The sequence below is a fragment of the Ixodes scapularis genome, unplaced genomic scaffold, assembly GCF_016920785.2.
Source record: "Ixodes scapularis isolate PalLabHiFi unplaced genomic scaffold, ASM1692078v2 PGA_scaffold4__175_contigs__length_147842914, whole genome shotgun sequence".
In the NCBI taxonomy this organism is placed as follows: domain Eukaryota; kingdom Metazoa; phylum Arthropoda; class Arachnida; order Ixodida; family Ixodidae; genus Ixodes; species Ixodes scapularis.
Window position 1 is genome coordinate 132,102,645 of NW_024609879.1, and position 27,917 is coordinate 132,130,561.

Sequence of the window (27,917 nt, forward strand, 5' to 3'; positions counted from 1 at the left end):
TCAGCGTTTCTTCTAGACCAGGGGTCCCAAAACCCCGCCCGCGGGCCAGATCCGAGCCGTGGAGGCCTTCCTGCCGGTCCGCGGATGACCATGGTCTTTCCAGTGACGATCGGCCCGCGGCCCGCTGCTAGAGAAAATAGTAGGGAACTTCGAGGGCGCCAACATACCTCCTTGCCTTGTACATATCATCTCATAATCGCCATCGCTAGACGTGGCACCGCGGGCCTCCTTGGTACGGGCTGTCACTTTTCCACGGTGCCACGGCTCTCCTGAGCCCGTAAAGATTATTATTATTATTATTATTATTATTATTATTAACAACGAGAAATACCTTCAAATTTGCCGCATTCGTCGGCCAGGAACCAACGTTGCCAACGTGATCAGACCCTTGATCAGACTAATAAACAATTTCACCAAATATAGCGAAAAGTGTATTTTGTCTGCTAACACTGTGCTCAAACAATTTTTTTTCCTTTTTTTTTTTTATTTAAACATGGAGTCGGCAGGTTGTAAATATCGTCCAACGACGTTAAACAAACATATTTTCAGCCGTATTTTTATACCCCTGTGACCCGCAAAGGCGATGAACTGTCAAGCGAAGATTGTTAAAAAGTACGTTCTCTTAATAAAACGCGGCACGGTCCCACGACGTTCTCGGTGGCCCGTCGTCGGCACGGCTTGAATCGTGTGTCGCCGAGTTCCGCTCGGCTTTATCGCCGACTCGGCCCGCCGCACTTGTGCAGCATTTATACCTGAATCACATTCATTCGTGGGGCGTTTTTGATCTCTCCGGAAGGGCAGTTCGTATTGTGTGCTCGGTGCTTGCGATACGTGACGTGGGATAGCGTGTGACGTTGGCAGCGCGGCATTTCTGTCCATCGATGACCTTCGCTTGTTTGCTGCTGCCAGTTGGGACGACACGTTCGTAGCAACGTGTTACAAATTCGAGACTGACAGCTCTCCTTATTTTCTTAGTCTTATTACAATTTCTCCACTGTTCTGATCGTGCGTCGACGGTTTCTTCTGCGAAAGCCGGAAGCCTTCTTGTCTAAGATCGCCACTTCAGATGCTTCGATTTACGGATGTTGATTTTCGTCGGTGGTCACATAAATATGCTGTACGTACTACGGCCCAGTTTCCCTACGAATTTTTTGTGAATAATCGGACTGGTCTAAAGCAACGCAACGGCGTGGCTTTATTTTACTGCCAGGACGAGTTTTCTGTATACGCGATTTTGTTAACAAAAATGAAACAGCAACGTTGCGGGTTTTTTCTTTTTCGTTTTTTTTTTTTTTTTTTTTTTTTTTGTGTGTATTTGGCGTGAACCAGGTGTAGACCGCCAAAACCATTGACAACACACAGGATGTCACACGGCTTGCTAGGATGTGGTACACTTTTTAACGTCCGCTTATCATACACTTGATAGGGGACACTTCCTGAATGGTTTTCTCTCGAGCCGTCGGTTGTATTGACTTTGTATTGACTTCATGCTTAATCGTTTTGAGTTCTACTGCCCGCCTATCTCGTGCATGCTACGCATGTTTAGATTGTCAGTGACTTCCTATTTACAAGTTGGCTGATTTGCTAGTGTACATTAAAATAGTTTTGGACTATGACGAGATTTTATGCTGACGAGCTGATTTTGTGCATGCCACAGAGCGAATGTAGCTTGGTGTTGCATTTAACATGCAACGGCACGCTAAACACAACCTAGTTATGTGCAAACATATGTTTTTTGCACTCGCGCATGTTTACAGCATTGACTAAAGTTTTACTTTCCTGATCATTTATCTACTGTCATTGTCCGTACGTGTGTCATAGCCGATTGTGTTAGAGATATCCTTCGAGGGTGTTTTCCTGTCGCAGGAATCCATGTGATATTGACCCGCAATCAGTGTGTATCCTTGACTGACGACGTCGGAGATTGAACGGTGTGGGGCTGGCGCACATTGTACTCCTGACGCAGTGACGAGAGGCAGATAGCGCCTGCCAAAACCGTCTCGAGCAGGGGCAGGATCGGTATCGTGCACGAGGGGATGCGCTACAAACACGTCTCTGTTCTTGTTCTCCGCAGGAAAGCAATCCAGGGAGACATCAAGCTCCCGACAGAAAACGGAGACTCCAGACCAATTCGTGCTACACCTGACTGGGGGGTGAGTTCGATGCCTCTTGAACTATTCAACTTCGATTACCAGCTTTTTGTGGCAGAAAGAAAGGCCCACAGAATGCGGTGCAACATTTTCCTATTGTCGATGACGGGCTAAGAATGCAGTAGTAAAAACTCCACTGATGTTTGGCCGCGCGCACAACAGGACGTTGTCAGAGCAGAAAGCTTACACTAAAGGCAGAGCGTCTGCTGTATTCTTAACCGGTCGCCGACTGCATAGAGTTGTCATCCGACATCTGGGACTGTTTAGGTTTAAAAGTGCCAGTTATAGTTTGGATGTCCCCATTCCCAAACAAGTTGTGGTTTTGGAAAGACACTTCTAAGTAAAACATTTTGTCTGGACTCGCGCCTATGTGCGTTAACTCGAATTTCAGTAGTAATAATACCCATAGATAAGCACGAGTGATGTTGAGACTGACCTTTGACAAGAGACTTTGCTTGGAATCCTGGCGCATACAGACCATGCTGGAAAGCATCAACAGGTCCATCGGCACTCTACCATCTGCCCATGTCGATAGGCTTTGCCCTATTACCTATACAAAGAGAAAGATGTCACCATAGAAAAAGACGAAGAATAGCGCTGTCAACGTCCAGGATCATAGTCATCCCTGAAGAAGAGGCCGAGTGGACCTCAATAGGTTAGGTCCCCGAAAATTAGGGCTTGGTTGGATGTCTTTCATTAATTTTTGTTCCCAAAACCAGACAGATTTCCTTGAACTGCGAATGTTTAACTCGGGTTTTCCTCACCGGCACAATATTGTGCCAGTGCAAACATGAATGAAATAGTTTGTCTGCTCTATTGTCCCTTCTCTGTTCAAAGAGTTGTTGTTGCTGTCAAGAATCAGAAAGTGTGATGGGCATCTCTTGCTTTCAGCAGACGGATGTTTCGAGGAACAGCTATCCTTCTGCGAGTGTCCGAAACACCTTTTCGTTTTGAAACTTCGACCGATCGTCGATGGAAGGCAGATAGGGAGGAATCGCACTCATTCGAGTTTTTTGCACCTATACTATGCGAGCGCTGGTTAACAGATTTGCATTTAAGTGTGACCGGGTGCATTGCGATCGCTCATGACTGCTTGCGGCGAGAGAACACACTGACACCATCTATTGGGCATCTCTGGAATATTTCTGATAGGCATATATTTCTCGATTTCTAGTTGAAATATGCAGGTGTACGAATTGCACTCGTTGAGTGTAATGAATGTTACGAAGCGGTATTTTTTATGCATAGTTCTTCCACTGTGGGCTTGAAATACTTTCAGAAATGTCGTACCACTTCTCGTAGCTAGTGCTTAGATTTTATTTTGCAAACAATGTTAAACCTCCGGGGACAGAGGACACCTGTTTGATCGCCTGTTGCGATCGAAGGCAAGGAGGCACCCTGTCACACTCAAAACGCAAATGCGTGAACCAACCTTTAGTTGGACTTCTTAACGGGCGCACAAAATCTGTTTGAGTGAGCTATCTTTTGACGTTTTTCCAAGGATGTTTAGTGTCTATATTTGCTGGGCTGAGCTATCTGTGGTATCGTTAAGAGAAGCTAATCGTTGCGTGAGTGTGTGTTGTTTCTGCAACCTTTGTTTTGCAGGAATCTGCTATCAATGGGGACCATCTATGGACTGCCACTAGTGCCTCAGGGGATCTCTGTTATGTGGGTGAAAGTGAATGCTCAGTGAGTATCGACCCCTGTGACCCTAGCTACTGTGCAAGTCTAGCCAAGCGGGACTCTCGCCTCTGACCGTCGTCATTGTGCAGCGAGCACTGGTCATACCATTAAACTCAACTTTTAGAATAAAAATGGAATTGCAGAGCCCCAATGTCGTCACCTTTGAAGTCAACACGCCAAATCTGTATGAACTGCATGGAATTTATTGGAGGAAAAACCCAAACTTTCTGTCACTGACCTCACTCAGAGATGTGACTTTCATCACCTAATTGGCAAAAAGCCCTGTCCTTGCAAAGCTTAACTTCTTCGGTGAATGTGAGTTACTGTGCGTCAAAGTGATCTCGCTTGGCTTGAATCTGGGCTCCGGCGAGCTTCTTTGACTGGAAAGGAAAAAGAGCTTATTTCACCGAAAAGGAGGTCTTGAAATTACGACATCTGAACAGCCTCAGAGGTGATCAATGAATACTTGCATTCAACAAATTATGCTTTTGGAGTCGTAGTTCAGAGGTGGTGGCATTGCTACGTACAGATTTCTTACCCCCAATAGTGCTTTTGTTACCAGCACAGTCGCAGAATCACACCAGCAAGCTTTACAAAGCAGAGAAGGAAAGCAATAGTCACGTTTAATTTTTGAAATTACACTTCTTTACATACTTGACCGATTAATGCTGCATCTTTGCTCACACTAACAATATACAATTCATACATTTCTACAACAGTACCATTTCATAACATGCCGTAGAGGAAATTTTTTTATTTTTTTTATATTTGTGATAACTGAATGAAATTTTCACAGCTCATAGTGCTTTCTGTAAATCTGGCATTAGATTTGATATAGCTCATCTTTTATGTTCTGGATGCAATCCATGGGCAAAAAAAAACATGTTTTTGCTTGAACAGAGGGCATGCCAGCACACATAAAGGAGCCTAGTAAAATAGGTTAATTAGCATCTTTTAATCCACTGAGTGCAATGAACAGTGTTTATGTAAATAATGTGTATAGGAACTCGTTGATTTTAAAATAAATTAAAATCTAAAAAATGCCGTTTTCAAAGGGCTAACAAAAGTTTTTAAGAGTATTTTGAAATATAAAAAAAACATGTGGATGGTTTAGCGTGTTGGTGTCTAAGGTACAATAACGAAAGAGGGACATGGCAGAGAAAAAGGAAGACAAACGGACGACACTCGTCTGTTTGTCTTTCATGTCCTTCTTTCGTAATCATAATAGAAAAAATATACATTCTAGAAATTAAACCTTGATAGTTGTATTCTCATAATCCTCAAGCTTATGCATGCCAAATTTGGTTGTTATATAGCAATATTAAGAACAATAATTACTACGAACAAACTGCAAAGCTGCCTTCGAAATGTAAAAAAGAGAAAAATGTACTTGAATATTACCATCATATCCCCAAACTTATGCAGGCCAAATTTGGTTGTTGTGGAACATTTTAAAGAGCAAAAATTAGTGTGCACAAACTGGGAAGCTGCCTCAAAAATGCCACAAAGAGAAAAATGTATTTGATTATTATCATAGATGTGTAAATGCACCCCTTCGCAACACGAAAAAGATTTTTTTTTTATTATTTTTCGTGAGACATCGAAGCTGCAAAAGATTGCCATGGAGAGGAGACAGCTAGGCCTACTTCTCAAAATAATTGTGTAGGCAGGGACGTCACAATTTGAAAAACAGTGCACAAGAACATGTCTCGTATTTATGCCTTTCTGGTCGCCGGGTGATTTTCAAATGTGAATTTGACTAAATTTGCGACCATAATCGGTCCTTAATATCTTTATACTATACTTAACGTGAGACATACATTCAAAATCTTGGAGTACACCGCAATACATGACTTGCATGTAACATTGTCGTACCATTCTGGTGGTCATCCCTATTGGCATTAACGTAAAAAAAAAAAATTATATATATATATATATATATATATATATTTCTAGGTGCAAGTCTTATGCTGCGAAAGGTACACGCACAGCAGCGGGACAACCACGGTGATTGCTGTTGTAACTTCGATGCAAGCCACGCATAATCCACGGAAACTTTAGGGATTTTTCCACGAGCTGAATGGAAAGTGGTCAGTTGCAGAGGAGTGATTGAGCCTAACCTTTGTTCCACAGAAACACGGGCCCCGGATGAAATGCCCAGCTTGTAAGATAACTGTTCATGCCGGATGTGTTAGCATTTTAAGTGATAAGGTGAGTACTCTGATTGGATCTTTGACCCGCTCTAGTGGTGCAGATGACTTTCCATTTACAGGCACATTGCAAAAGTTTCAATCGGTTTTAGGCTTGGAGATTATGAAAAGGTCACAGAGAAACGTGATGTTGTGGACAGACGTAACATTACGGACAGACCATAAATCCTTTCCCAGCTGAATTTAGCGTGCAGTGTCTTTGTTGAAGTTTAGGCTTGGTTTGGGGGGGGGTAATCCTGAAAAGAGATGCGATGTAACATGGCACGGTGATGTCGCATACGCGGTGATGTCGCATGACATCACATGAGATCATCTTGAAATGTTCTTTGTTCACAGGAGTTCGGCGGAAACCTACCAGTCATTTTTTTCCAAGTTCCATATGCTGTATTATTTTGTGGGAAAGAAAGGTTGCGATCGTGGCTGAACACCATTTACATTGCGCATCTTTAGAAGCCCGTGATTGTGAGAATTCTTTCGCATACGAGGTCGGAAAGATGCGCCATTTTAAACCTCCGAAAGGTGCCACCAAAGTATAGGACATTTGTGGTGCAGGCCTTGTTGGTATCACCTACATTGGTGTGGTTGTGAGCTTTCTGAGTGGCGGCATCGCCATCTTACTTACGTTGCCTGTCTGGTCACCCATTGAACCAAACGTCCTGTCTTGGTTATCTGTTCTGTGTTTACACCTGGGTGCGCCTACAAGTGGGCTGTGTTTCATTGATGAATGATGTGACAATGTACCAGTGGTGCCTTAGATTCATTTTGTTAGCATTTTCGGGTAATGATTTTCTTTTTTATTGCAATTATTCACATTCTGTTCTTGCCATAATCATCATTCTTGAGAGACTGTGTGTTGTGTTGTTTATCCTCTTTACTTCAGTCTTGGGAGTTTGTCTAAAATTGTTAAACCCTCACCAGCTTGTTAGCGTCCTAACTTTTTGTTTGTTAATTCTTGGTAGATTTTTGTTTTAATTGTGTATTATTTGTTGGAATCTTTATTTAGATTAGCAAATTCCTAAATGAATGAATTCATAAAAACCACGTACAACAGTCTGGCACACACTGTATTTCAGTGTTTAGCATACAATGGTGGAGCAAGACTTCTTTTAGTATGGCTTTAACGGTTTCGATTTAGCCTTATAGCCATTGGCGATTTCTTTGTTTGCCTATTTTAATGTTTTAATGGTGACATTCTTTGACCGTGTCTGTCTTTCAGATGAAGTTTCAGTGCAAACCCACCTTCAAGGATGTCGGTATCAGACAATACAGAGAGGTATGCTCCTCTATAACACACCATTGCCTGATCATGTTGAGCTTGTTCTTTTAACGATGCCACGGTCATTTGTATTGCGAGCCCCTACGATCCTAAACTCCATCTACATTATGCAACTGTATACCCTATTTGACTACTGCCCTTGACCTTGTTCCATCGACAACCAGCCAAACGTATGACAAACATTTTGGGGTTTGTCGTCTTGTGGACACTGTATTTACCGAAGCAGAACTCGAGATACCTATTTTTTGGAGGCGGCTGGCATAATCTCTGTTACCACCCTTGTTTTAAAAAGCAGCAGTTGGTTGTGTCAAGTTTCTGGATAGTCCGCTTGTATTCATTCATTTCACTACGGATACTAAAAGGAGGAGAAGGGCAGGGAAGTCCTTCAGTTGTACCCTCTCCAATGCCAGCTTCCTCTTTTCGATAATGCATCGGCGCCTCATGACCTTTTGGCATGCACACGCAGCCAAAGCATGGTGGAAGGCAGCAAGCCCATGGGGCCGGGTGTCTGAGAGAGCGCCCCATTCTTTTCCCCCTGTCAGCGACTATTTATTCATTTATTTGTATATCTACAGCGCCCAGTAGCAGCCAGAGGCCTAGAAGCTCAGTCGCCACTATGGTCGTGACCAAGGCAAATTAGAGTCAGTTGTAACAAGGGTGTAACAAGGGTCGGTGCACCAACGTAGCGGACATTCTGGCGGCATTTTTTTAGCTTTGCGCTCGTTTCCTCGAGGGCGTTATAGACCGTTCCATTAGGGTCATAGCAGAGAGAGTAAAAGAGAAAAAAATGCCCTCCCCCTCTCACCCCGCACTTCGTCCGCTCCGCCGAGTGGGCTGTAGCTAGCGTCCGGCTGGCGCGCAAACTCTGTTTAAAATCGCGTCATTTTGGAACTTTCAAGTGCAGATGCGCAGATTTTGGTATGCCAGTTATCATGTAATACTATGCTAGATAAAAAGACTCACAGGGTCCAATTGCGCTGTTACCTGCGTGCAAATAAAAAAAATAAAATAGGGAAAACTGTGTCAGATTGGCCGGTCTCTTTGGTGAAAAGTAAATCCGGTTGCTGTACCTTTTTTACTATACAAAGTTTGTACTGGTGTAGGCCTTTAGCGACCATGAGTGGAAGTCTGAAATAATAAATAAAACGTGCTCTCCTGCTGCAATACACGCAGTAGTTGAGGGTAGTACTGCCGGCTGACTCAACTGCTATTTAAGTAACGGAAAAAGGATATGCTAGTTGATCATTTAGCGAAATAGAACAACAGAGAGCTATATAGCTAATTTTGGAGTAGCCACAACTATTCTAAGAACGCGAACGACTTCACAACGGCAGCCACGAGCGAGAGTTCGATGTTCCGTACTGCCCGCCGTTACAGCCCAAAGATGGAGAACGGCAACCTCCCGGTTTGTCGTCTGCTAGCGGAGTCGGGCGCGTGCCCTCTCTCTCGTTTTACCCCACCGAACCCGCTGAACTTCCCGGATGTGTGGAGAGGGCGCTGCGGTCGAACAAAATGGTGCCGCCCAGAGAGCGCTAAATGGAGTGGTCTATACCCTTTCATTTTCGCCGTGTTCTCCGGAACGTCGGTAAAAAAGGGTGTTTGCACTCTTTCTTGCAGCAAACTGTGATTCAGCACCATTGGGTACATCGGAGGTACGAGAAGGGAAGGTGCCAACAGTGCGGCAAGGTGAGCATGTGTTGCCCACATCTGCGAGCTTCGGTACCTCGTTTGCCGTAATCCTGCTTAGAAATCTTCTGCGAGTACTTTCCACCGAATGTGCATGGAGCCAGTCGTTGCGGTTCCAGGCTGGTTTTCACATTTGCGTTTGAACGTGATTGACTGCCACTTATCGGGGGGCGCTGGAACACTTCCAACCTAGCTATATTTTATGCATCAATTATTCACCATGGGCGCGAAATAATTCTGACAGTGTTATAGGGAGGCATGTAGCCAGGATTTTGTTTCGGGGGAAGGGGTGGGTGGGTGGGGTGGGGGGCCGTTCATGACAAAATGCTGTATGAGGGGGAGTGGGGAGAGGAGGACCCAGCAAAATTGAAGATTTCGGGGGGGGGGGGGGGGGGCGGGTTCCCCCTGGCTACGTGCCTGGTTATAGACAACCATTTCTCATTGACAGTTCATGAAAGAACTTCTGGTCATTATGTTTAAATCTTCAGCAGACTTTTGTACAGGGTGACAATTTTTATTCGAAGCAGATGTTTTTAAGAAGGCATCTTTACTGTTACGTGAATGGAGTCTTCACTATATGTTTCTTGATCTTGGCGGGCCTTCGCGGTGCGAACAACCGTCACAGTCTGTTGAGCAATTAACTAAAATTCGTTAGTGAAAATAAACATATGGTCTTAATGAGAAACTGGCTGAGCATCATGGAGAACCACTAGATCGGTCAATTTTAGAACGACTCGAAGCACGTGGGAAACGCAAGTGTGCACCAAAGTTACCACTCATGCAGCCGGCACAAAGCTAGCAGAGCAGAAACGCAGATGGTATGTAATCATCTGCGTTTCCCCACCGCTAGCTTTGCGCCTGCTCCACGAGCAGGCGCAAAGCCTGCTCGTGGAGCAGGCGCAAAGCTTCGAGTTGTTAGAAAATTGACCAATTTAGTGGTTCTCCATGATGTTCAGCCAGTTTCTCGTTGAAGCCATTTGTTTATTTTAGTTAATTACTCGACAGACTGTGGCAGTTATTAGCTCTTCTAATGTCCGCCAAACTCGACAAGCACCCATCGAAGATGGAATTCAGCTAGCGGTTAGCACTTTTTTTTTTTTTAATTCTGTTTCTATTAAAAATTATGACCCGGTATGTAGTACAATATTTACAGGCAAAATGTAGACATCATAGGCAGGCGAACTGGTAGAATCTGGACACTCCGTTTCTCGTGAAATCATGAATTTTTTGTCTTTCACACTCTGCTCCGCTTTTGCCGCCGGTTTTGTTTCTTAGCCACTTCCCCCTTTCTCGCTGCCCTTGGGAGTTTTATTGGTGCATCTTGTAAGCAACTTCATTTTGAAGGCTGAATATTTTGCAGATTTCGGAGAGTGTAAGCTTAAGAAATATTTCGCAGGCACGAAATTTTACGAATCGGATCGACATGCAATCCACTCATTACCATTGGGCAATGTGTTCGCAGCATAAAGTTTTCACGATATTCTTCGAGTCGCAGAATTCGCTCGAAATAGGCCCCGCGAAAATTCAGTCGTTCACGGTATATTTGAGATTGCAATACTGCGAAACCTTCAGTCTAGTTATACGCAAACCGGAAGCGTTCCAGAGCCGCCTCGTAAATGGCCGTTCTGATAAAAATGGTAAAAAACCGTTCTCTCATAAGTGGCTTCAAACAGCTGCAATGCAGTCGATCAAACTCAAACACGAACGTATGAACCAGCCCAAAACGGCCAAAACTTCCACGTGTGCTTTTCAACGGAGCATCCGCAGAGTCAATCGTTGAAGTTTATGGAAGAGCCTAATGAACGAGGAAGCAGCAACAGCGTTTGGAGTCAAAAATCTTGCCAGCACGGCATTCATGTGGTTACGATCGCTTGACGTCCAAAAACAACCCTCATCCCTCGCTGCTGTCTTTGCATAAAGGGCAGCGGCTTGTGGCTCTCTGTGCGAGTCTTGGGGCTGGAAGTTGGACACTCGGCGAGCAGGGCAGCAAGAGCGCCGATGGCCGCGATTGGCTGCTGCTGCACTTGACCTTGGCGCTGACCAATTACAGCGTGGTGGGCGGCGATATTGCCGACGTGCTCGCCAAGCGTTCAGCTTAGAACCCCTGGAGACCTCCTTGTGAACAGGGGTCCAGGTCTTTTGTGTGTGCATATTCCTTTTAATTGTCGCAGAAACTCCGTTCTGAAGATAGTAAAAAGGTGTACGCCAGTCAGCTGTGTTGACTTTATGTTTTTGTTTCCTTTGCAGTCCTTTCAATCAAAACTTTCATTTGGCAGCAAGGTATGTTTTGGGTTCTTTTTTTTCTGCGCTGCACTTTGTTTTTGTCCGTCCTTATCGTCGCCAACAATCATCGGTGCTTGTTGAACGACCAGCAGTGCAGCTTGTCTCATTATTATTTTGTACTTCTGTTTTTCGGAGAAATAAAGCAACTGCCGTAAAATACCGTGGAAGCACCCACTTCGTTTAAGTGCCCACAATTAATGTGTTCCAAACTTGGGGATTCTGCAAATTATACATTAAGCCATACATGCTGGGAGAGTTTGGCTTTTTTTTTTTTAAGATGCCGACTATGTCGCAACCATGACCAGAGATTTGGCAAGCAAATGTTTTTCCCGCCGTAAGTGTGTTACCACTTTGTGTTACCACTGTTCCCACTTTGGATTAGCCACCCCATGTGTGCAGGGACGTGTCATCGTACAGAAAGGGTCTCTCGACCCTTTCACGCAATCAATTTTTCACACTTTCTTATCTGCAACAATCTTCATAAATATTACCGTCTGTCATGCTCTTTTTTTTTTGTCTACAAAATTGCTGTTCTATATTCCCACCAATGCCACAATTCAACTCCGTGCAAAACGTTTTCTACGAAGGAACTGCGAACCCATGCTCTAAATTGCCTAACCTTTATGGCTTGACCAAGCATGTTTTTGTTTGAAAACTAACAGAAAATATTTTATTTGTAAGTTTTGTTATTGGAGATAGATAAGAAGTGAGCAGTGTTTGAATGCAGTGATCAAATACACGCTTAACAGTATACCGATGAACGAGAAATGTTTTTTTAAGGCTACTGGTAACCGCAGATCTAAGTGGGCTTGCTCAGAGTGGAGTGGAAAAACAAAATTGAATCTCCATATTGTTATCTTGAGGTCAGCTGGTTCTAGCTAGATTTAGCGGGTCACAAGCTCCACCCCAAGTTGGCCCTAGGGGCGGGCGGGGTGCCACCGCGCCACCCTTTTGAATCTTTTTAACTGCCGCCCGACACGGCGCTATATGCTTGATCACCTTTCGTTTTTGGAATGCGGTTCTTGTCTGACAAGACGCTCGTTTTGGGCCATTACTCGCACGTTTACCGACAACGTGATGTCGTACCAACGGGGGCGTATAAAAAGGGTGAGTGGGAGGGGGGGGCGCCACAACCGGAGTTTGCTTGAGGCCCTTGATGGTGTAGGGCCGGCCCTGCCTGCACCCATCCACCAAACTCTCAGTATAGAAGGCTCTTGAGGAGGGAGTGAAGGGAGGCATGCTTACTAGGCAGCTGTGAGCCACACTTGGACCCACATTGGATGAGTACAGCAGAGGCAAAGGTAGCTTTTGTCTCCACTGCACTGTTAGAATGCATTTGAACGAGGAACACCGGCGTTCGACGACCGCAGTGGAGATAAAGGCAGCTAGCTTTACGTCTACCCACTAATCATTCCAATCAGAGCTCGGCGCTCTGGCGTCCCTGCCTCGCTCTCGTCTGCTCCTTTTCCTCAGTTTCTGCATTGAGCCGTGATACATTAATCTCATTCAGCTCACGCTTTTCTTGTGGTGCAGGAGATCGTCGCTATCAGCTGCACCTGGTGCAAAACGGCATATCATAACAAGGAGTCATGCTTCAGTATGCAACGGATAGGGGAGCAGTGCGACCTTGGAGTTCACATGGACATCATCGTCCCGCCGTCGTGGATCGTCAAGTTGCCCAGGAAGGTACGCAGCCGTTGCCGCTTGATCCCTCTTTTCTTAAAATTGGGGACACTGGCTCCAAACACGAGGTAGGAGTTCCCATTGTGCTTTCCCGTCTGCTATTGGCTTGATAATTGTTTTTGTTTCGATTGTCCATTCTTGAATCGCAAGTGCATGTAACATCCCTCTTGCTGACGTACAAGGCCAAGAAAATTGTGCTGCATGTATTTTTAGACGGCGGAAAGTTTGTGAGCTCCAATGAGCGTCTCCGCTGAAGATGAGAAATTTAGCTAGTGCAGTACAACCGCTTGCCTGGGATCTTCAACGTCCACCACGCAGTGGCAATAAACGACCGCATGCCAGTACGATGCTCATCCAGATCGAAACGGGCAGGGCTGGGGATTTATATCAACATCCTCGGATTCTGCAATGCAAGCTTTCGGTTCACATCCTTCGAGCTGCAGCGCGTTAATACACTCCAGCACTGATACCCTCAGAGGACCGAGTTTACAGCACGGGAGCGAAAGCTTGGATAAGGTTCCGCGCTGACACTCGCTCGACCCGACCGTGTCTGCGCAGGGCTCTTTCAAGTCGTCAATACGAAGATCGCCCAAGAAGAGAGCTTCAACGAAAAAGAAGTCGCGTAAGGAGGTGAGTGTTACTTCTTGAACTTGCTTCCATCCTATCCGCGATTTCTGTTGCTCTGCGGCAAGCAAGTTTGTTGTCCATTTCTCGTGCAGAAGGTACTGCGGCATTACTCGGATATGGAGTGCCCCGACGGGGCAGCGTCTGTTTGTTGTAGCAGTGGCTGCCTTGCCTCGTCTACGTCTCTCAAAAATGCCCCGGTCCCTTATGAATGAGCTTGGCTCCACTTTTGACAAGGAAGAGAATAACGCGTTACAAAACACATTGTTTTGGGTTTTTTTTTTTTTTTTTTATGAATAACTGTAGTCGGCGGCAAAGTGAGTGCGGCAGGGAAGAGCTTCCGTCAATGGCGCTCTGCGCAAGCTTCCTACCTTCGACATTGCTTCGGCGTCTCGTGCACCTCCAGTGCGTGCGTGCAACCTAAGCATAACATAAGGCATGGAGCGTCTGCTGGAGGTCAGGCGTTTGAAAGACGTGCCCTGCTGTTCTTGCCCCGTCGGTGACTAATACCAGATGTGCTACGCCAAACAAAGAATGCACTGCCGAGACATTTGTTTCCCAGTGAAGGGAAAGCGGTGTGCGGGTGTGGAGATCGTACGCACACGTGGTGCCTGTCTCGCCTTTTGGCACCTTTTCTCCCTTTGTGCAGAGGGACGTGTTTTGGTTGTCTCGCTCGCCGTACGGGGTCGTAACCGATGCAACCGTTGCCAATCGCCTCTCACTGTTCCATCGGGTTTTTTGCTTGCATGGATGTTTGTCTGTTGGTTTTGCTAGACCCACTCTATATCTTCCGCTTGAAAGACGCATGCAAAGGAAAAAAAAATATTTTAAACAGCTTAGATGGAAAAAGGATGTCATAAAACAATTTTACAACGAAGAAAAAAATTTTTAGAGCTATATTTATGGTGCTATACGAATTTGTAGTTGGCGCCCGAGGGCGCCGCAGAAAGGTGGCCTTTATTTATCACGTGACTGGTGCATATTTGTCACGTGGTGCTTGCGCTCTTTCGGAACTTTCCTATGGCCTCTAAAAGTAACTTATTCATCTTTGTTTGAAGTATAACGAACACTAAGATTAATAAATAGCTTTTAGAGCCCAAAGGAAACTCCTGAAAAAGCTCAAGCAGACGTGACAGCCCTGTGCGCCGGTCAAATGACGGCGGCGGCGCCCCGAAGTAGACAAACTTGTGCAGCGGTGGCGACAGCGGCGCGGAGAAACGCGATGAACCGGCGTCGCACAGCGCTCAGCTTGCGGCGGCAACATGACTTTGCGGCGGCGACAACGCAGCGCGGCGGCGCACAGGCCTACCACGTGACCAGCCGGGGCTCCCACGGGCACCTACTACAAATTTGTTTTGCACCGTAAATATAGCTCTAAATTTTTTTTTTCCTCGTTCTAAATTTGTTTTATAATATTCTTTTTCCATCTAGCCTGTTTAAAAAAAATGTTTTTTTCCCTTGCATGTGTTCTTTAAACTAGCGCCACTCCATGCCCCGATTTTCTCGCGGGTGCTGCCATTTTGGTGCTTGCCACGGTGCAAACGCAGTTGGCGACCGTTAGAATTCGAGAACGCGACTCTTCGAGTTTTTGGGTACACTGTCGGGAAGTTTAGGCCACGTTGCTGTGCTTCACCGCCGACCGCTTTTAACGTTTCCGTAGGACGGAAAGGCGTTTGCTGCGATTTCAAACGAAGCCACAGGCAAGCGGCAACAACGATTTGAAGCCCCCGGGTTGCCCGACTGGTCGTTTCTCTAAAGCGTGGCTCGTTTATAGCCGCTGACGAGGCGAGAGCGACAGGGCACCTCTTTCCAACGTCGGCTTTGACTGTGCTTTTGCATCGCGCGTGTGCTCGAGGCACCAAAGCATCGTTGAAGGTAGGCAGCTCGCGCTGCAGGTGGGACAAGCGAAGCTTCTTCCCGCCTTTCTCGTTTCGTCGGTGGCTCTAGCGGCCGCTCGGCCCCTTTTCAACAGGGCCTGTGCCCGTTGCAGGGCTGCGGGGAGAAGGACGCGCAGCGGGCGTTTGCCATTAAGCCGATCCCGTGCGCCTCGTCCAAGCCCCTGCTGGTGTTCATCAACCCCAAGAGCGGGGGCAACCAGGGGGCCAAGATGATGCAGAAGTTCCAGTGGCTGCTCAATCCGAGGCAGGTCTTCGACCTCTCCCAGGGAGGCCCCAGCCAGGGGTGAGCCACGGCCCCTCCTCTCCGATCCACGTGCATGCTTACTTACTGACCGAAACACCAGGCCGTCCGCGTCAAGTCCTCGTTTCAAACTCTCGTTCACGTTTCGCCCATCGAAAAGCGTGACGAAAGCTTGCTTACAGGTATGTTTGGGCTGGTTTGTTGATGAGCATCTCAGTTTAAACAGCGCGACGAAACAAGGATAGAGTAAAGACGAGAAGGGCGACAGCACTCGTCTGTCTCATCTTTACTCTGTCTTGTTTTGTCGCGCTGCTTTAAAGCAGGGTGACGAAAGAGCCCAAACACGTACCCAATCTCGCCACCCCACCGTGTCCTTCCACGCAATGAAGCAGACACTTCGTTGTCACGGTGATGGGGACCATGCCAGATGGACTTTATCGTGTGGAAGGACACCGCAGTGTGGCTAGATCGGGTGCTTGCTTGGACTGTTTCACGGTGCTTTTCATGAGCACAGTGGGAACAAAAGAAGTGTATGAGATGAGGACTGAATGCAGATGGCCGATTTCCTCCGGCGCCTAATGTTTTGATGAGCCTCATGCGAAAAGCATGCTTTTTTGGCCATCTGGCAGCCAGTATTTTCTTTTTTTGGACCATTGGTCTAAGGTATCGTACAGCCCTTTCATGTTGAAATGCCCAAACAGACTGAATGGCCGAGGTGTTTTTGCATAAAATCTGTTGAGAGCATCGAGTGTGTAAAAGACGAAAAGAAACTTTTTTTATAATCGCAAAAATAAGCAGTGCACTGCCGAAGTGTAACATTAGCATTTGAGACCAGAGGACTTACCGTTGTCTGAATGAAAAATTATAAGCAATTTGTGGAAAATTTCAACGAGGAAATGCGGGTCAATGGAGTCTGTGAATGGTGGAAGATAAATGTAAATTTTCACTAACTAAAACTTACAAAAATTACTTGTAATTTTTTAGTTGGACGGTGGTAAGTTTTGAAACTTTGGCATCTGGTACCCTACTTCCAGCCACTAGCGCTAAATCCTGGGTGGAGACTGACGAGTTGGCGATGTGGTGCTTATTTTTGTGGTGAAGAAAACTTGATTCTCGTTTCTCTCAAACATCCGGTACATACTTCAAACTATCAAGCACAAACCCCATGTTGTGAGCTAAGGACGTACAAAGTGTCCACCCCAGCGGTCTTTTGAGCCCATTGAGCTTACCCGGGTGCTCCTTTGCGTTAGCTACAGTCAAACCCGTTTATAACGAACAGCAAGAAATGCTACGATCAGTTCGATATAGCGAGTAATTCGATATAGCAAAAACCATTTACTATGAACTTTCACGATGCTTTCCTTGTAAGGCGAGAGCTTCTCTTTCTATCTCATCGCTTCCACCATGCAACAACGCGCTGAAAAGGTTTTCTTTTTTTTTTCTTCTTTTTTTGCATGCGTGCAAAGTGTGTTTTTTGAGCTTATCTCCCTTTCTGAATCACTTCTCTTCGTGGGCATTGGAATGCAAGTTTTGTTGCTTTTTTTCTGTGCGTGTTTGCTGAGTGTATTTTTTAGCTTTCTCCCCTTCTGAATCGCTTCTCTTCGCTCAATTTTGCTCGTAACTTGAGCTTTTGGAATTTTCTTCTTTCCTACTTTTTTTAGAAGGGAAGGGATAGGCTAGAAAACGATTGTTTGCGCGTTTTTGGAAGCCTTTCCGGGGGAAAAAAGTTTGATATAGCCAATGTGTTCGTTATAAAGAATATGTTTTACATGCATTTTTATTTGAATTTTCCGTGAGTTCGATATCGACAATAATTAGCTGTACGTGGGTTCATTCTAAACGGATTTCACTGTACTTATCTGATGAGCCGGTTCCAAACTTCGATGCTTTACTTGCACGCGCGAAGCAGCTTTGACGAGAGCCGCAGACGCTAGGACGTGACGTCCACATCGCAGCTTCCGCGGCGGTTGTCATGGTTACTGCCACACGACGCTCGTTTTCGTTGCCAATGCGTTTGGGGCTAGACAAGCTCCGAGCCCCATCTTTTTGTGGTTCCCTCCAACCTTTGCACGGGGGGTGTATGCTCGGTATGTTGTGGCGAGAGCTCGCGCGCCTTTCTTCTTCCCGTTGCGCGGCTTTTCGCATTCACACCGATTGTTCACTCAGCCGGGCGTCTTCCCGTTGTCTTCCCCTGTGCCAGGCTGGAGCTGTACCGGAAGGTGAGCAACCTGCGCATCCTGGCGTGCGGGGGAGACGGCACGGCCGGCTGGATCCTGTCGGTGCTGGACGAGATCGGGGTCACCCCGCCGCCTCCCGTGGCGGTGCTGCCGCTGGGCACGGGCAACGACCTGGCGCGCTCGCTCGGCTGGGGAGGGGTGAGCTCTCTCCTGCCTCGCCGCTCTCTCCCGGACCCCCAGGTCTCGCCCTGCACGCCGACCGCTTCGAGCCGCGGTCTCGCTACTCGTACGTCGTACGAGAGGCGTGGCATTCGTCGCAGACACGGCGACGGAATCGGACACGATTGAAGCGTATTCGAAGCATGATCGCTTCGTACGTACGCTTTCTTCGAACGTGTCTGCAGACGGGTTTTGTGTGACGTGTCAGTAGGGTGATTGTGGCTTAAGGCGCCGGGCTTGGCACTCGACTTTCCCGATTTCATTGTCTCTGTTGTAATAGTGTCACCGTGCGGTGAGTAAGTCGTCTGCTTGCGCAGGAGTTGCGGTGATGTCAGAATCACACCGAGCTCTGATTGGCTCTGATTGAGAGGGTAGTGGGTAGACCTCAATGCTACATGCCTTGAGTTCTGCGCACTAGTTTCTTCAGTCGGCCAATAAGAGCTCGGCGTTCTGACACCATCGCAACGACTGTGCAAGAAGCAGACGAACTTGTGCTCCGCATATAGCCTGTGCCCGATTTTAGCTGCAGGGCCACATTTTGACCGAGGGGAAACAGCCTTTTCTCAGGTAGTTCACGCCTGGTGCATAGTCCACTTGTAAAAACAGTTTTCATGCGCAGAAGCTTTGAAAGGTTCCTGCTTTATTAGTGTACAAAGAAGCTTGTAGTATCGTAAAAAGTTGTTATTAACCTAATCTTTGATCATCTATAAGTTCCGTCATGTGTCGTCATAATGAATGAACGATCGTACCTGTAGATATTCGGCACCGCATGAAATTTTAACTTTTAGACGTGTATAGTTTGCAGACTGTAGTCGGGAAAATGCAGTAATCTGACGTGGTTTAGGCCGCAATATTCGGAGCCTCTTTAAAAGAGGAGTGACTTTTTTTTTTTTTTTTTCACACTATAACTATGCTTTGGGAGTACTTGGTTTCTGCCACAATGTAGTAGTGCTAGCACCAAATTTTTCTAGCTATGAGTTTAAACAATTTAATCGAAAGCTCCACCTAAATGATGTTTTCTAAGCAGCTGATGATAACTAAAATACTGCAAACAACTTACTAATTTTTGCATAAACCTACCGTATTTACTCGCATATTGGTCGATACGTCGTATAGGTCGACCCCCTAACTTCGGGACCCCCGAAAAAAAAAAAAGTTTAAAAATATAATACCGGGATTCGCGTATTGGTCGACCCCCCAGTTTTGATGAGGCGATTTTTGAAAAACAGGTCGACCTATACGCGAGTAAATATGGTAGTTTGTGTGAATTTTTCAATCTGATACATATTGCAAATTATTGATCGCATGAATACATAACTTTGTAGTAACAAATACATAGCATACCACTCTCAGTTCTGAAAATCTGTGCCCACAAAATGTTTCCAAAATCCACACTTTGCCAAGTGTGCAGAAACAAAGTTGATTGCAGTATATGCTATGCTGTTATTTTCACTATAAAAAGTGCATGCATGGGATTGTTCAACTGAGGCAGTTTTCTAAAACGGGAATGTTATTCACCCAATTACAGGGCTACACGGATGAACCAATTTCGAAAATTCTGCAAAATGTTCTGGAGGGTGACATTGTTCAGCTGGATAGGTGAGCATTTGCTTCCTCCTTGACTGACTTGACTGATAAATTGTTTCGATAACTTTGTAATTGCCGGATGGCATTTCTCGTGCGTACAATAGTAACATTTGGCAGTATGTTTTGAAAGCATCACTTCCACCTCTTTCACTTTATGTAAAACTTAATGGTTCAATTACTAGTGTTTGTTAGGATATAATGGCTTGCTAATGGGAGACCATATAATACTGGCATCCACTGCCTTTTTTGTTGCTTCTAGAGCCACTAAACAAGCTACGATTTGAAGTGATGACACTTCTGTCACCCCGGTGCTTAAAATAATTGTTAACATTTATTCTAAGCTTTATCTGAAATTGCGAGAAACGGTTTTCCGTTCTCTAGAAATGTTAAACTGTCCGCAGCAGAACAGAATGATACTGCATAGGCTTTCTGACACTTGTGCCTAGAGTTCGGGAAGTTGCATTTTCAAATCGCAACGATTGCCAATTGCGACCGCCCCACACTAGGTACCGAAACGGCAGCATGCCCAACAATCGAGAAATGAAATGCCACTAGCCTAAGCAGAGCATATTTAGTGGCTTCATACATACTCGTATTCGCCGGTCCTCTATATCCGTACAGTGTAGACCGCATATAACATATGCCGCGGGAGTCGCGAAAATCCGCACTGTAAGCGGTACCGCGTTATAACAAAAACATCAATTTTTCAGGCCAAAATACATGCCATGAGACAACTTAACCATTGTAAAAGAATTTATTTTATGTTAGATGAAAAATAAAGCTTTGTTTGAGGAAAGTCTTTATTTCACCAGACTAGTACACTTCTCTCTCAAGTGTGTCACACATTATGAAAGAAATGAGCGACTTTTGCCGTCGCGGGTTGCGGACGGACGTTGCGAGCGTTCAGGATTGCTAACCCTAATCACTTTTCTCCGGTGATGAAAACGCGTGAAAATTCGAATCCTTTATATGGTACGCGCCAGTAATACCTTCAACTTGAGCACAGGCATGAAATGCTGCAAATAATAAATCCGGGCGATGTTCGAAAACACAAATGCTTAGAAAGCACCACTGTAGTCGAGGTAAACAAACACGACGACACGGGCGTTTCTGCCGTCTTGAGAGTGCCACCACGAGATCGCCGCACGAGTAGGTAGATCTTCCCTCCTAGTACGTGCTGGGTTATCATAGCGACACGCAACGAAAATTCACAGTCAAGGATAGCGCTTTTACGCAGAACGAACGCCGTCTACGTCGACGATCACAACCGACGCCATGTTTGCGAATAGAAGCCGGCCCGCGACCGGCAGACCGGCATGCAACGCGCGCAAACACTTCTCCTCGACCTGCAATTGGTCTGTTGTTGCGGTTGTTTCCAAAACGACCAACTCTGGTCGTGGTTTCCAGCGCAGCGGAGGGACGCACGCACGTGAACGACACGTGCGTGCGTCCCTCCGTCGCTATGGCAACTGAAGCCTCTCTCATCGCTCCTTGCCTCGCGAGTGCCGCTTGCAGCCATCGCCGTGGCGCCGTCAGGCGCCGTTATCTAGTGTCGCACAGGGAACCGTGCTCGCTGCGCCGGTCGGCGGGCTGTTCCAGAAACCGCACTATAACCGGTATTTCCCTTCGCGCGCCTGCATATTAAGCGGTATGTAATTACATGGAGTTCTATGGGAGGCGAACCGGTGGTTTAAAAAAAACGCGTTATACCCGGTCCTGCACTATAAGCGGTTACGTTGTAAGTGGTCTATACTGTAGTAAAAAAAGACCGCGTCCTCGCAGAATGTTACTGATTTTTCTCTTCATACGTTGAATCAGAATAGATGTAGGTGCGCCTTAAATTAGCTTTGTGTTACTTTATCGAGAGGTACACGTTTCATCCACCAGAAGCATTGCTCCTTACCACAACAATCAAATCTTGGTAAGAACTACTACTTCGCGTAGGGTATAAATAATCCGCAAAGCTTCTTTTTTACTCGATGCGACGACGAGTATAGTTGCTTTGAAGGCAGTCGACGCAACAAGCAATTGTTTCCTGGTTGGGCAAGCCTACGGAATGTCAACCGTTCCCTTCTCTCCTCTTTCCCCAGGTGGGACCTAATTGTACATAGGAATCCAGAGGTGGACATTTCTCAGTGCGAAGAAGGCAAGGAGGTTGTGCCTTTAAACGTTGTGAATAATTATTTCTCTATCGGTGTGGACGCTCACATTGCCTTGGAGTTTCACGAAGCACGCGGTGAGTCAACTCTTTCTCCCCACGTCCTCTCGCCATCCAGGGCCCCTCACCTATCTCCCATTGCACCACGGCGACAAGCGATTCGGGGGTTTTGTTTACTGCAGCCATGTTGTGACCAGCCATGTAAAGGCTGGTTCACACATTTGTTTCCGAGCGTGATAGACTGCATTGCAACTATTACGACGAGATGATGCGCTGGCCCCATATATCGGGCAGCCCCGGAACCTTTCCATCGTGCAACTAGACCGAAGGTTTCGCAGTGTTTGCAGGATCAAATCTACGCACACTCCATGAGAAATGATCACTTACAACATTGTCAGAATTACTTAGAGCCCATGGTGAAAGCATGGTGAGTAAAATGTGTGCAGATTGTAAGTGTTCCTTGGCTACCCGATAGGTGGCACTGGGTGTGCCCTCGTCTCAGGCGACCACAAGCGGTTGCAATGCAGTCGATCGCATTTAGACACAGATGCGTGAGCCAACAGATGTTAGCGCGTTACTGGCTGCTTGTCTCAAGTAAATGGGGTGCCTGTGTTTGAGTCTTCACTCAAAGGGACTGATAAAATGGACTATGTCGGGTACACGGAACCTCAATCTGCATGGGTGTACGAAAATGTGGCTTTATTGGGTCTACATGGGTGTACGAAAATGTGACTTTACTGGGTTGTGACAGGCTGGTGATGCTGGTACAGGCCATTTGGGCTATTCTTGTATAATATAAGATGCTGATTACTATAAGGAATATTTTGGTTCTTACAAATAACTTCACTATATGTAGCTAGGCTCCACAATGTTGTTTTGGCATATCAGGGCCAAAGACACCGAAGATTGTTTTGACTGTTTGTCATTTATTTCTATTGCATCCTTAGTGTACTACTTCATAGCACATGCTTTGCTCTTCCTGTTAGTTTGAACAGGAACTTGAATGGGGATACAAGTATATACTGTGTGTAAAATTACAAAACTAATTACAGCATCCTCTTTATTCATTCTTGGTTATGCCATGCTCCATAAAACTTATCTGGAACACTGTAGAATTTAGTTTCTCTTGTTGCAGAATGTGTTCTAGGAGTCATTTTCTTTGAAAAAACCGTCGTGAACAAGCGTTATTCATGAGTGTCATAACCGAGTGTCAAGAACGGGCGTTATGAATGAGTGACACGCCGGGAGCATTACACGACATTAAGGTTATGCACAAAGCTTACAAAGGCCCATGTCAAGTCAACATAAGAAGCACGCCCCAGCAGGGCTTGAACCTGGGTCGGTGCACTGGCAGTCCGATACTGTAGCCACTGAGCTGCGTGACACGGCTGCTTTGGAAGGATTGGGCTCCCATCAAAACGTGCCAGCGAGAGCAGTGTGATGTCATATCATTTGACCACTCACCTCAGTGACGTCACACATTGCAAAAAAGCCATATAAGGTAGCAACCGTGCTCCGTGCTCATTCGCTTGGTCTCGCCCTGCTAACATCTGTGGTGCACTATGAAAAAATTGGCTGCATGTCTGGCCATGCTGCCAAACACGTGTAAATGCGTTAGCTTTATAGGTTTGGGGGTGCTTTTAGTTCAGGTTAATGTTACTAGAACATCTCAGTTGGGAAACTGCCATAGAGCTGGCTCTGAAAAAGTGGCACCGATCCGTACACCAGGACCGAGCTAACGGCGACCGCAACGCCGCCATTTCTCTCGCAGCGGCCACTCGACAAAATGCACGGCTGTGTCAGTTAGAGAGTATTGCATTTGATAGCATGTGCTGCGACGGTTTTATTTTGGCTTTAATCTGCCATTTTGGCGCCGAAACATATACGGTGGAAAGGGTTTCTGGGATGCCAACCCTCGTCTCCCCAGCGGACGCTCCGCGAATTACCACCAAAGTTAGGACGCACCCAGGTCAGGACGCGCTACCTGAAATCACTGGTGAGACATGGTTGTATAAAAATAATATTAATTGTGCCGCGAAACCTCGTAAACTAAAGATTTTAGAAAACACCATGCGCCTATCATTCTTTACTCCAATAAAAGTTCCTACAGAGCTTTTTCCGTTTGTTTTTATGCAAAAACATGCTTTCTAAAAGCTTAAAGAAAAAGATTGAGCCGCCATCTTGACCCATTAAGTCTGGGAGTTTCAGTACTCTGGGAACTTTCAGTGACTCGCTAGAGCGTAGCACTGTTATCATACTTAGCTCTGTCTCAGTGGATGCCAGCGTCCCAGGTTTCAAGGGCAAGCTTTTCAACTGAGTGTTTTTGTAACGTTGGTTCAGGTGGTGCTTAGGACAGGGTTTTGTATGGAAACAGATTATGTCACACCATTATCTCTTTGTGATGCTGCATACGCTTCCCTTCAGCACCACCTGGATACAAAGCCTTTGCGCTGAATTTTCTGGGTCACCGAGAGAGGGAAAGCACGCTTTCCTGCCCTTCCCACTCCTCAGTCTGCATGCTCTTTCTACACCACCTGATTCTGCTCCTCTCTTTCTTGACCTTCCACCCTTCGGCTCCACACACTTTCTCACACCACCTGCTTCTGCTCCTCCCGTTCTGCGTGCTGGATCGGTAGCTCAGTCAGCATCGCACTCGACTTCCACGCCGGTGACCCTGTCACCGGAGCGGAATTTGATCCCTGTCACCGGTGGCCGTTTTCTTCAAGATAATTTAGTGGTTACGGACTGACAGACCTACACATTTCATGCTTATGTGGCTCGTAAGGTTGGTTGGCCCTATAAAACTACCGCTTTAAGAACTAGCACAAACCACACACGGAGTGTGGTTCGTGCTATTGTCCCGCGTGCCTGTGCGGAATGTACCGAGCGCTTGTGCGGTGTACGGGACATATTGTGCGCTCCCTGGACTTTGCCAGTATGATCAAGCAAATTGGAGGGTTTTTTTTTCCATTTAATGTAAACTTTGAATCCCTTTAGTGGCACCAGATGTACTAAACAAATGATGAGATTGGTGATGCGTTTTATTGTTTGCACTGTCATTGTCACTTAGTGTCATCTTCTTTCTTTTTTTTTTTTTCGTTTTGTACTGAGCAGAAGCTCATCCGGAGCGGTTCAACAGCAGGCTGAAGAACAAAATGTTTTATGGGCAAGCAGGTGGCAAGGATCTCCTCCAGCGCAAGTGGAAAGATCTCTGCAACTATGTGACCCTCGAGGTGAGGACCGCATCTATGTTTCATCTATAGTATGATATTAGAATCATGCATAGTACAGTAAACTTTCGTTTTTTCGATTTCGATGGAACCTTGAAATTTGGTCGAATTATCCGAATGATCAAATTAAAAAAGGAACAGAAAAACGGTTAAAATTAAACTTCCTTTTATTGTCCAAAGTACTCACGGATGGTCTGCTGCCGTCTGTGCTGAAAACGCGTGTCCAGAAGCATGCTCCTGAGAGCAGCGAAACTAAACGTCACTTGCTAAAAAAATCGCGTACAAAAACAACAACAACAACAACAACAAAAAAAAAAAAAGGTAAGTTTTACGAGCCGACTTTGGCGCCAAGCAACCAGAGCGTCAAGGACGGAGAAAAATAACAGAAAAAAAAAGAAAAAGAGAACTTGCGCTTTTTGACGCGCAAGATGGACTGCACACGATGCTACAGAAAAGCGCTTTGAGCGCGTGCTGAGAAAGCTTTATGAGCCGACTTTGGTGCTGGGCAACCAAACCGTCGGCGACTGGTAAAATAAAAAAAAAATAGAACGACAACAAGAAAGGAAAAAAAAAAGGAGAAGAAAACTTGCGCTTTCCGGCGCACAAGATGGACCACATACGATGCTACAGAAAAGCGCTTCGATAGCGCGCGCTGTCTCCGCGCCTGAACATGTGCTATGTTCTCTGCGCTACTCCACGCCAGATCGGTTGCGCTGGCTCGTGTCATTCGCTAAGCTCCGTCTCAACGACTCTACAGCAAAGGGCCCGTGTTTCGCCGTACGTTGGTGATTTTTCTGCCGTGGTGCCGTGCAATGTGAGCCGGCGCGCATTCGCTCGGGACGAATTATCCGACGCGGAGTCGTCCCGAGTTTGATTTATCCAACTTTTCCTCCCATAGAAATTTATGGGCGCTCGCCGGGACTTTTGAACCGGATCGAATTAAACGAAAAGTCAAATTAACCGAGGTCGAACTAACGAAAGTTTATTGTAGGTAATCATATTATCTGAGAGAATTGATGCCACTGTTATAAGAAAAGTTCTCACAAGGCATGCATCATAGAAAGTATTGGATGACTGCAATATTGATGATTTTTACGAACCTTATGTCAGCCAAGTATGCTTTTGCACTTGCTGTAATTTTGAACTTCAACCTTTACTAAAAACAGTTTGTTTGGCTTTTTCGTTTTCCAAAGTTTATATAAAGATTGTATTGAACTGAGGAATTCAGTTATCTTGTTCTGCTGATGTGTTTCTCCCCTTTAGAAAGTCCTGTTGCAATATGTCCCGAGAACACTTTCCCCATCTGCCACACGGTCAGCGTAAATACCAGTGGTGTAGATAGGAATTTTCTTTTTTTTTTTAAGGAGGGGACCTACATTTCTGGGGAGGGGAGGGGGGGGGGGATGGGATCTATGGAGATGGGTGGTGCGAGTTGGGAAGCAGGAGGCAGGGTGATCATTTCGGGGGGACCCGTTTGCCCACGCCACTCGTGTACAGTTTTAGGTAAAGCTGTTTAGTAAGTTCAGAAGTATTGAAGGCAAGAATTGATTGACTGAGAGGTTTGAGGATGGACCCATTCAGCCTTGTTCACCTGTTCCTCTTTTGCAGTGTGATGGCCAGGACTATACTGGGAAGTTGCGGGAACACAAGGTTCACTCCATCCTGTTCCTCAACATCCCCAGGTGAGATGCAGTGTTCTCCTGAACTTCAAGCAGCCGCTGGCAAAACGAGAAGTCGACTGCGTCGGGAACAAAAACAGGCAAATGCAACCTAGCTGCGATGAAATGGGGTTTTGTACTCTGGGCTCCAGTATATTTTTCTCGGCAGCATCAGCAAAGAAACAAATTAACGGCAAAGCAGTTTGAGAAACGCTCCACGTGACTCGTTATTTTATGTTTTGCTTTGTGATTTGTTGTTTGGCGTTTTTATTGGCAAATGCTGCAATCTCATTGGCTGCAAAGCAATAGTGAGACTCGCCATGTCCAGTAGAGAAAAAAAATGTGGTATTTTCTTGCGATTTTTACGCTGTCGCCTATATCTTCGTGATCGTTCGTGCCCTCGCCGAACGGATAGATGTCTTGTCATTGAAGTGAACTTATAAATTCGGTGTAATGTTTGCATTAAGGACCATTTCGAGAGACTGCTCTGTCAAAGCCAATGGAAATTTCACCTTATGGAATGTCAATGCTATCCTGTGTGTATCTGTGCTTGTGACCCAGCTATGGTGGCGGCACAAGACCCTGGGGAAATCCGGGCACCACCTTTGAGTCACCGCAAACCGACGATGGCCTCATCGAGGTGATTGGCCTCACCATCTACCAGATGGTGAGTTCAAAGTCCCGCATCACTTTCCGGGGTCACCTTTCTCGTTCGGGTCTCGTCGGACTGGGTGGCTCATGACGCATTATCGATGCGATCTGCGGCTTCTTACGGCAATTCCTTGCGGCGGCGCAGATTGGCTCAGGAGCTGGTGGAAATCGTGGAGATGAAAGGATGGCATTAAATCGTTACAGTTCTAGTCACTCTTGAGTAGTAATTCAATTACAGTAATTTAATTACTTTCCTAGTCATTCGTTGTCATAATTAATTACTTTTAAAGGTGATTATAGTTGTAATTTAATTACTTTTTAGCTGCAGTAATTGCAGAATATCAAGTATACTTCCAACTTCTTTTTCAAAGTCTTGCAACGTTTGAGCTTCATTACCGTATTTACTCGAATGTAACACGACCACGATTGTAACGCAAAAGGTAACTTTTCACAGCACAAAAAAAGAAAAAAACAGAACACGAATGTAACGCGAGTTAAGTGAA

At 45.9% G+C, this 27,917-nt stretch overlaps 1 protein-coding gene across 8 annotated transcripts in view; it reads left to right on the plus strand.

The window, feature by feature from the left end:
- Positions 1–463: 463 nt before the first annotated feature.
- The window catches only part of LOC115311313 (eye-specific diacylglycerol kinase), a 59,690-nt gene continuing 32,236 nt past the window's right edge, over positions 464–27,917 (plus strand). For 3 of the 8 annotated variants that reach the window (XM_040223077.3, XM_040223081.3, XM_042293446.1), the window contains exons 1-15: positions 1,925–2,153; positions 3,756–3,839; positions 5,967–6,044; positions 7,260–7,316; positions 8,937–9,005; positions 11,253–11,285; positions 12,822–12,974; positions 13,530–13,601; positions 15,568–15,776; positions 17,935–18,109; positions 19,659–19,729; positions 21,808–21,953; positions 24,990–25,108; positions 26,714–26,787; positions 27,325–27,430. In XM_040223077.3, the coding sequence (XP_040079011.1) occupies positions 2,037–2,153; positions 3,756–3,839; positions 5,967–6,044; positions 7,260–7,316; positions 8,937–9,005; positions 11,253–11,285; positions 12,822–12,974; positions 13,530–13,601; positions 15,568–15,776; positions 17,935–18,109; positions 19,659–19,729; positions 21,808–21,953; positions 24,990–25,108; positions 26,714–26,787; positions 27,325–27,430 (1,563 nt within the window). In that variant the 5' untranslated portion in view covers positions 1,925–2,036. Of the gene's footprint in view, positions 613–695; positions 1,118–1,431; positions 2,154–3,755; positions 3,840–5,966; positions 6,045–7,259; positions 7,317–8,936; positions 9,006–11,252; positions 11,286–12,821; positions 12,975–13,529; positions 13,602–15,567; positions 15,777–17,934; positions 18,110–19,658; positions 19,730–21,807; positions 21,954–24,989; positions 25,109–26,713; positions 26,788–27,324; positions 27,431–27,917 lie in introns of those variants that run through there. The other 5 variants (XM_040498690.1, XM_040223079.3, XM_040498689.1 and 2 more) reach the window with 5 other exon arrangements.